This window comes from Merops nubicus, unplaced genomic scaffold, assembly GCF_000691845.1.
Source record: "Merops nubicus isolate BGI_N331 unplaced genomic scaffold, ASM69184v1 scaffold2521, whole genome shotgun sequence".
Lineage (NCBI taxonomy): Eukaryota > Metazoa > Chordata > Aves > Coraciiformes > Meropidae > Merops > Merops nubicus.
The window spans coordinates 1-10,000 of NW_008586018.1; the positions used below are offsets into that span (position 1 = coordinate 1).

Consider the following 10,000-nt stretch of genomic DNA (forward strand, 5'->3'; position numbering starts at 1 on the left):
GGAGGATGCTATGGGGGACAGTATCAACTGCCTTAGCAAAGCAAAGATAGATGACATCCACAGCTCTTCTTTTATCCACTAATGCACTTGTTTCAGTATAGAAAACCACCAGATTGGTCAGGCAGGACTTGCCACTACTTCCCAGGCACAAAGGTGAGGTTGACAAGTCGGTATTTGCCCAGGGTCTTCCCTGGAATCCTTTTTAAAAATGAGTGATATTTCCTTTCTTCCAGTCACTAGGGTCTTCACCTGACTGCCAGGACTTCTCAAATATTATGGACAGTGTCTTGGTGACTGCATCAGCCAATCCCTTCAGTACTCTGGAGTGCATCTCATTGGGTTCCATGGACTTGTGTATGTTAAGGTTCCTCAGGTATTCATGAACCCTATTGTTGTTGACTGTGGGAGGCACTTTGTCTCGCTGGTCCCTGTCTTGTGGGCCATCCACTTGATTACTGTGAGGAGAGAAGTTGCCATTGAAGACTGAGACAAAAACTTATTCATTACCTTGGCCTTCTCCTCATCTTTTGTTACTAACTCAGCATTGCTGTTCCTGAGAGAATCACCTGTATGCCTTCCTTCACATTCCTTTTCTGATTTATGTACATATAGAAGCCCTTCCTGTTTTCCTTTGCATCTCTCACCAAGTTCAGCTCCAGCTGCACCTTGGCCTTCCTCACCTTGTCCCTACACAACTGGGGGCAAAACTTATTCAGGACCTCAGCCTTCTCCTCATCTGTTGTTACTAATTCCCCATTGCTGTTCTTCAGGGAGGGGAAGCCTTCTTTAACCTGCTTGTGCAGTCTCATCTTCTCCTTTAGTCTGGCCAGCAGGTCTCAGCTAAGCCATGCTGGTCTCCTTCCTCCCCTGCCTCATTTCCTACAGCTGGGAACCGAAAGGTCTTGTGCTCTATGATAAGTATCTCTAAAGATCTGCCAGCTCTGTTCTGCTCCCTTGTCCATAAGGACTATTTCCCAGGGAGTCTTACTGATTAACTCCTAGGAGAGCTGCAGGTTTGCTTTTTTAAAATGTAGGGGTTTCACTTTGCTTTTCATCTCCCTCATGCCCCGTAGGACCGTGAACTGCACTAACGCATGGTCACTGCAGCCCAGGCTGCCTCCTGTCTGATGAGCTCACTAGCATTTGTGACCATCAGGTCTAGTGCTGCATCCCCTCGAGCAGAGGTGTCCATTTCCTGCCTCAGGAAGTAGTCATCAAGGCACTCCAGGAATCTCTTGGGTTGCCTACAGCTCACTGTGCAGCTTTTCCAGAAGATATCGGGGTAGTTGAAATCCCCCAGAAGGACGAGAGCCTGTTAGAGTGCAATGTCTCTTGTAGCTGGAGTAAGAAGGCACCATCAATAAGCTCCCTGTGATCAGGTGACCTGTAGTAGACACCAACCACAAGGTTCTCTTTGTTCTCTTGATCCCTGATTTTTACCCATAAGCTCTCGACCTTCTTGTGTCTATTTTTAAGGGGCAGCTCTTCACAATCCATCAATTTCTTAACATAAAGAGCAACACCACCACCCTTCCTTCCACCCCTGTCCCTCCTGAACAGTTTGTAGCCATAGATAGCTACACTCCACTCATAGGATTCGTCCCACCAAGTTTCAGTATGGCCACTGTGTCACAGCCTTCCTGCAGCACTGTAGCTTCCAACTCTTCTTGTTTGTTGCCCAGGCTTCGTGCATTGGTGTGGAGGCACTTCAGCTGGGCTGCTGGATGTGTTAGCATCTTAGAGAGGCATCCTTTAATCCCTGAGGGTGTCCCTTGGCTAATATCCTGTTGTTCTCCCATTCCCCTAACCCTGGCATGTTGTCCTATTGCTTATCACTGATGATCCTAGCATCATCACCCCCTCCCCCCTCCATATATAGTTTGAAGCCCTGTGAATCGGCCTTGCTTTCTTTTGCGCAAGGATTCTCTTCCCCTTATGAGACAGGTTTCTCCCCTTTGATGCTAGCATTTCTAGTGCCATATAGGTTATACCATATATAGTTTGAAGCCCTGTGAATCGGCCTTGCTTTCTTTTGCGCAAGGATTCTCTTCCCCTTATGAGACAGGTTTCTCCCCTTTGATGCTAGCATTTCTAGTGCCATATAGGTTATACTGTTATAAAAAAAAAACAAAATTGTGATTGTGGCACCAGCCCCAGAGCCATTCAGTAATAGATTTGATTTTTTTTTTTCTTTATTTCAATGATGCTGCTTTCAACTGGAAGGATATTAGAGAAAATAACCTTTGCTCCAGATTCCCTTAGGAACTGTCCCAAGGCCTTGAAATCTTTTTTAATTGCTCTTAAGATATGTGCTGCTGCATCTTCTCCCCCCATCTAGAAAAAAAGTAAGGGGTAGTAGTCTGAGGACCTCACTAAACTAGGAAGTTTCCTAGTGATGTCCTTAACCTTGACTCCAGGGGGAGAGCAGACCTCCCTGTGACCTACCTGAAATATGGGACCTTCTGTTCCCTCTAGAACAGAGTCACCTGTAACAATTACCCTACGCTTCTTCTTTTTCTGTGTGGTGGTGATACAGGCTGTAGGCTTGTCTAACTGTGTAGGCATCTGGAATGCAGTTAGTTCATTGCTCTCATCATCTTCTACTGCAGCTAAAGCCTCATACCTGTTACTCAGAGGCATCTGGGGGGGTAAGGTGGGCAAGAGGGAACTCCGTCTGCCGCCCTTTCCATGGACTTTCCTCCACTCTCTCTCTTCATTTAGGCTACTGCCATTGACCTGGCAAGAGCTGGAAACTGAGGTTCTTTGGTTGTGGGTGCTGTCTGATGGGTGCTCCCCTTTCTCTTTTAGGGAGGGCAGAGTCTGAAACTGCTAGTCTATCTCCTGTTCTGCCTCCCTAATAATCTTTAACCTTTCAACCTCCTCATGTAGCTCTGCTTCTGTGTTAAGTTAATCATCCACATGTTCACAACGGACACAACCCTTCTCAGAGGTGCCACTCGCTGCCACTGCAAGGTTCAGGCAATCCTTGCAGCCTGTGACCTGGACAGCTGCATGTTCTTGTGGGAGATCCATCTGAGTTCCCACATTCTTCGTGGTCAGTGCAGAGATTGTTGCCTTCAGCCGCATGGAGACCAGGATTAAGCTCTGCCAGGCGCCCTGCCCTGCTCATGCTTCCCAGAGAGAATGCCACTGTTTCTGGTGACCAAAACTGTGGAAATCTGTGCCAGCAGTGGAGAGTGGAGTGGCCAGACTGATCTATGTCTACATAAATCTGAAATAGTAAAATATTTCAAACTATTTTCTGATTCACATCTCATTCATCAAAGGTGGATAGTTGGCATTACATTGTGGCAGGATTCAGAAGAAGAGAAAAAGGACTGATTTCATAGAGTCATAGAATATTTGGGTTGGAAGGGACCCCCAAAAGACATCTAGTCTAAATCCCCTGCTATAAGCATGGACATCTCCAACTAGATCAAGCTACTCAGAGCCCTGAATGTCCTCAGGGATGGGGTCTCCACCACCTCTCTGGGCAACCTATTCCAGTGGTCTATCACCCTCATATTGAAGAACTTTTTCCTAACATCTAACCTAAATCTACCCTTTTCTAGCTTAAAGCCATTACCGCTTCTCTTGTCATTACAAACCCTTGTGAATAGTCCCTCCTCTGCTTTCTTGTAGGCCCCTTTCAGGTACTGGAAGGTGGCTACAAGGCGTCCCCCGAGCTTCCTCTTCTCTAGGCTGAACAACCCCAGCTCCCTCAACCTGTCCTCATATGAGAGGTGCTCCAGCCCTCGGGTCATTTTTGTGAATCTCCTCTTTGTGGACCAAAGAGGTCCATGTCCTTCTTGTGCAGGGTGCTCCAGAGGTGGACACAGTTTCCAGAGTGTCCTCATCAGCTCCCTTGCATTCATTTGGAGCTGTGGCCCTGCAACCTCTGCCAGGTGTAGGTAGCCTTGTGTAATTTCATTTACAATAATCTGAAGTCCTTCCTGGTAACCTTGAAGCGTTGTAGGGAAGATGATGAAAGTACCTTGGATCAAAGTTAGAACAGTACCCTGAGAGTGGAAATGCAATAAAAGCAAAATGCAGGGGCTTCCTTTCAAATGAGTAATGCACAAAAGGCTTTGCTGGGAGGTCACCAAGTCCTGAGCTTTCCTGGGTTTAGTCACTTAGTCTGTGACTGTGCATGCCTTCTTAATTGTTGGTGTTGACTTTGTTTGAGAGCCACAAAGCATTTCAACACAGTGAAGGAAGCATTTCAACCCACATTGCCACCACAGCTGGACAAAGTGTTAGTTGTCTTTGTTCAATAACCAGTAACCAGAAAGCAGATGATCTAGATGTAATTTATTCTACAACCTGGGAAGTACCGAAAACTGTATCTGTCATGCCCAGTAAGAATGCCTTAAAAAGTAGTATATGGATATTTTGGGTACTTAGGGGGTACAACATCATCCTTTGTATTAGACTTAGGCACTATGGGAAAAGTATGCAAGGTTCATGCTAGAATAGGAAAAAGTTAGTGGGAACACCAATTTCTTTAGCTTCAGGAGTTCAGACTTTGACTTGAGAGAAAACAAGGTCTGTCTCTTCCCAGGACAATTTTATGCTTTATAATAGTAATTAAAAGGATAAATAAATAACCCTTTACAGTTTATTCCTGTCTGAATCCTCAAAATGCTTTTAAAATTCTGTTCTCTAAAGGTTTATGTCATGAAACCTCAGAAATCACTTCTGTAAAGTGAAATTTCTGTAAATTATTCTATATATCATTAGTTCATAACATACTTCTGAGGTATTAAATTATTAAAGCAACAGTAGAATCACAATATATCCCAGTACCTCAATAAAATTTTGCTATGTTGTGAGAAAAAGTCTTTTGAATTAGTTACTAATTATTTTGACACTATAATGTGAAGATATTAGCAAGTTAATATATTTTCTTTTCCTTCTGAAGCTCTATAAGTGGACAGGGTCTTTCAAATACGTTACATACGACAACGGGGCAGAATTTGTTGCTGCAGGTTTATTTCTTATAACACAAAGTTAAATCAGTACATGTAAAGAAAAGGGTTGTGTCTTATTGATCCTCTATGCATTTTCAACATTTTCGCTGGAAAATTATTACATTTTGTAAAAGAAAAGTAGTGAAAAATATATTGATTTAACTTCAAAAGAAAAGTTTGAAGAGTGTTTTTCTTTTTTATTTTAAGACTTTTACTTGAAATAAATTTTTTCTCAAATACGGAAATAATTAGTTCACTGAACTTGGATTTAAAGCTTAATTATTTTAAAACCCCTTTTATTTTTATATCACACAGGTATAGAAAATGATGAAGAAATTAAACAGTTGGATGAAGAAATCAAAGAACTAAATGAATCCAACTCCCAGATGGAAGCTGATATGATTAAACTCAGAACTCAGGTAACAGTTTTATGAAGCCCTAAATTCAGATGCCTTTTTCTACATGACTGATTCAAAGAAATATAAGAAAGATATTATTCCATTTTATTTTTCCTACATATTAAGATTTGCCATTTATAAAATCAGAAAAGAATATCCATTATGTAATTTCTGTAGAAGTTATCAGCATTAAAAATAAATAAAGGCCTAGCAAAATATATTCTTTAAAATAATGGCAAAAGCAAGATCTGTCATCATCAGTTCTGTGTTTCCCTTTGGTAAGTCTATGCCTTACTAATAACAGCTAAAATAGTGTGACCTCATGGTCATTAACATAAGCTACAAGGTGAAGGAGTTCAGATGAACAACATGGCTTTTGCTAGACCTGTCTTGCTCAGGAAATGTAGATAGGGAAGTGAATACCTGTTACGTCTCACTTCATCTTGTGGTACATGAAGTGCAGCCCTTGGCAACAGGAGCAGTTCCACAGATCCAGCTTAATGCCTCTAATCCTCTAGTTGGGGGGGGAAAAAAAAAAAGAAAGAAAAAAAAAATAAAAAGGAAAACCTAACAGTAGACTATCATTTAAAACCTCATTGTTCGGCAGTCCTAACACTGGATGGAAAAAGCAAAGCAAGGAAATGAATTTAATTATTTTCCTGGCATTTCCAAGTGTGCAGCATAGCCTCTGGTGTTTTCTTCTTCACATGGTTTGAGCACAGACATCAACAGTGAGATTTACCATAGTTCTCACCATTTATCAGCCATTAGTCCCATGGTCATAATGATCCAATTGATCTTGATGGAAGCAGAGGAAACCATGCCATGACACCACTTTGCCCACTGCTTGCAGAGAAGAGGACCATGTCCACTGTACTCTTCCTTTTGTATACTCAGAAATAGAAAACAGGATCTTCCTCTTCCACTTGGTTTTTCTTTGACTTCCAAACCTTGATCTGAAATAAGTACCGAAGCTGTGCTTCAGTCACCTCAATTCCAGCTTTCCTATCTCAGATTAGTGACAATGCATTTTCTTAGGAATCAGATTAGGCACTATCTGGGACTACTGTATATTTTTGGTAAAAAAAACTCAGCTGATGATTTTACTATCAAGTTGAAACTATGCTTTTCACACCTTGGTGCAGCAGATTTAGAAAAAGGGTAGAATGACTAGCAATGACATACTGTCATTAAAATAATTAAATAAATTTTAGAAAATAGAGCTACAAGAGGCCTTGAAGCTTTATTTTGTCCACCAGTCTTTCCCCCTTCATATTTCCCAGCTTTTCCTAAGCAAACCCGGACAGATGCTTGTCTAACCTGTTCTTTATTTTCTATACTAAAGATTTCACTGTCTCTGGGTAGTCTGGTCTAATACTTCCCTCTTCTTAGCCAACTAGCTACTGATGCCTAGCAGAAAATCCCAGCTGAGTCAAACTTCACAAAAATTATGGGGCCTCAGTTTTGAATTCATACCCTCTCCTAAAGATAGGCAATGTACATTTTCAATGTGTAAAGAGCTACGTAACAGCCATTATCAATCTATTAAGAGGACTAAAGCCAACAGTCCCCTTCATTTGCAACAGAAAAAATATATTGAACATAACAAAATGTTTGCTGATAAAACTTTAGGAAATCATTGTGTAATCTAGATTTCAATGAGACTTCACAGGTGGGGAATACTCAATGGCAAACGGTGGAAGTTCTGTGAACACCAGAAGTAGGAACAGTCTTTTTTAATATGTTTTTGCATCCCATATGATTGTGTCAGAGGAAGTTTTTCCTACACCAAGAGCTTCCCTTCCATGTAGAAACTTTTATATTTAATAAAGTGAAAAGTCATGCTGCAGCCTTTTTCTTAGTTGGAGCATTTATAAGAGTCTTCTTTAAACAACTGCCTTTTTGCTTAAGACTTTGAAGGAAGTATTTTTAATCTATGATCTTCTAGTAAATCTGTTCAAATTTAACATTCAAGTCCAAAAGTATGAGAGGGGCAGAAACACAACGGTGAGAGGGGGAAATAAAAATCTGCAAATAACTCTGTGTGTCATAGAAGCAACATTCAGAATAGATCCAAATGAACATTCATTAGTTTTCAGATAAAATGTGGGGAGGGAAATTTCACCCTTCAAGCAAGTGAATACAATAATTACGTATGAAAGTTGTCTTAAGATGTTTACAGATGAGTACTAAATAAAATTATAAGATATGCTGATCAGCTGCCACTGTATTTTCAGATAGTCAGCATCTGAAAATGAAAAAAAAAAAAAAAGAAGTAAAAAAATCTATCCAAGTAGCAGTGCTCCACTAGCTAGAAAATCTATATGTCATATTGAAGTTAATGTGAGGCTGCAGCACTATGCCTTACTGAGCAGAGCTTTCATTGACATCAGACTCTTCACTTTGGTCTGTAATATAAAGAGCAGTGTTTAGAGTAAACATTGAAGCATGAGTGACTCTAACAAGCACCTATGAAAGATGTTTTACATTTGCATACAGCATTGTTCTCCAATATAAACAATCTGAAAACAAAACATGAGAAGAGGATGTGTTTCTAGTTTCAAGCTCACTATAATATGTTGTGGAAATAGCTCAAAATCAATTAATTGTGACAAAATCAAGCCCCCGCAATAATGACAGCTTGGGTTAATTGCTATATAAACACTTGTAGTCAGAGATAGATGAAGATCATTTTATGTAGCCACATCACTTGTCTAAGTTAATTCTGTCAACTAATGGGCTCTATTTCTGTAAACTGACTGAAACTTCAGGTCCAGAATAAAACTTGTGCCAACAATTTTCTAAAATTTACTCACCCATGGTCAAGTTAATACCACTTAAGAACCTTTTCTTCTTCTGCCTGCTGCTACTGCACAAACCTCCACCGTCCCCATCAGCATTTAAATTGCATCAGTTCTCCCCACAGTTCACTGTCTATGTCAGTGTAGAAATTGATAAAGCTCATTTTGAGAATTTAAAATCTTGTGTTCTTTAGCATTGTGTCTACATCTCTGGCAACTTTTTTTCACCATCTTACTAATGTAGATTTTGACATACACACAAATGCACACTGTACACATTGTAATAGATGTTAACGCTTGTCATCTAATGTGGAAAGTAAGGACAGGTCTGCAGACTAAAGTGTAGACAGATAGCAAGTGAGCTCTGCATGTGCATGGGCATAAGCCAGTGCTCATCTGAAATCCTTATAGCAGAACTCCTCATTAGCAGAGTGCTCTGCACAAGCTCAGGTAAGTTGCCTCTCCGCAGTGCTTTTCAGCTCAAGCAGGGCATCATACAAGGTCAGAGCTAACTTGTGTCTCAACACCTGGAAGCACAGTCAGAGCATACTCTCAGTTGTCTTCACCTGTACATGTAGTTGTGCCCTAGAGTCAGACCCAGTCTCCTGGCTATGTACAAGTTTTTTTTTTTTCAGTTCCTTCAGTTCTGCAAGTCATTGTATGTATTAAAAAACTTTCCAAATTTGTACATACATCGCAATTGCAAATACTTGTTCAGCTTTCAAAAGCAGCCCTGTGCATCTGAACGGGATCAAAATATACTTACAGAGAGCTAAACACTGGCCACAAGGTGCTGTGCATGTTCAACTCTATATAAAAATATACATATATATCGTAAATATATATCTCATTATGAGAAATGCATGACTTGCTGCAGAATATCCCTAAGGTAGGCTCCTAGGAGTGGAAGTGTTTAACCACATGGGTGAACTTGCAGAACTAAGGTTCTTCTTAATGCCTTTCAACTCAAGAAGAAAAGCTCTAAGGCAGTGGAATCAAATCCAAGTTCATTCATTATTACCGATCTTTAAAAGACAAGCTGTTAAAGTCACAGAACGTGCAGGAGGAATAAGAAAGCCTTAACAACTAAAGAATTGCAGACTCAAGCAAAACCTTTTTCAGCATGAATGAATAGACCTTTTTCTCCTTGCCCTGGTATTTCTGTTATCTCTCCCTTCAAAGAGTGCATGCTTTATAACAGCTTGCCTTATATTACATTGTACACAAATTTGTCCATTTTAGATTACCACAATGGAGAGCAACCTGAAGACGATAGAAGAGGAGAACAAAGTAATTGAACAGCAAAATGAGTCTCTTCTTCACGAATTGGCCAATTTAAGCCAGTCTTTAATTCATAGTCTAGCTAATATCCAGCTGCCACATATGGTAAGTGATTGAGAGCACAAGTTAAGGAATTTGGCGATCTTCAGTTCACTTCATACAATAGATGTCTTTTTTTTTTTATGTTTATGTTTCATCAACCAGTTGGATATTTGTGGTAACAACACTGAAACCATAAAGATACATTTAACTGCTAACAAAGACATGGAGGGCCTGTTCCAGTGTATCCTGTAAAATTAAGTAAGAACTAAATAGGCATTTTAAGTATTATAAAAAATGGTGGCGATATGCCTTGATAATATGTTATGCTTAAATGAATATACGATTAAGAAAATAAAAGTTGTATATGAACTACTATTTAATATCTCGTAGGAACCAATCAATGAACAAAATTTTGATGCTTACGTGACCACTTTGACGGACATGTATACAAATCAAGATCGTTATCAGAGTCCAGAAAATAAAGCCCTACTGGAAAATATAAAGCAGG

At 40.2% G+C, this 10,000-nt stretch overlaps 1 protein-coding gene across 1 annotated transcript in view; it reads left to right on the forward strand.

Annotated features, from left to right (window-relative positions):
• Window positions 1-4,442: 4,442 nt before the first annotated feature.
• Window positions 4,443-10,000, forward strand: part of LOC103780807 (myelin transcription factor 1-like protein) — an 8,233-nt gene continuing 2,675 nt past the window's right edge. The window contains exons 1-4 of the mRNA XM_008948498.1: window positions 4,443-4,482; window positions 5,286-5,389; window positions 9,412-9,555; window positions 9,883-10,000. The exon at window positions 9,883-10,000 is cut by the window's right edge and continues 2,675 nt beyond it. Coding sequence (XP_008946746.1) covers window positions 4,443-4,482; window positions 5,286-5,389; window positions 9,412-9,555; window positions 9,883-10,000 — 406 coding nt within the window. The remainder of the gene's footprint in view (window positions 4,483-5,285; window positions 5,390-9,411; window positions 9,556-9,882) is intronic.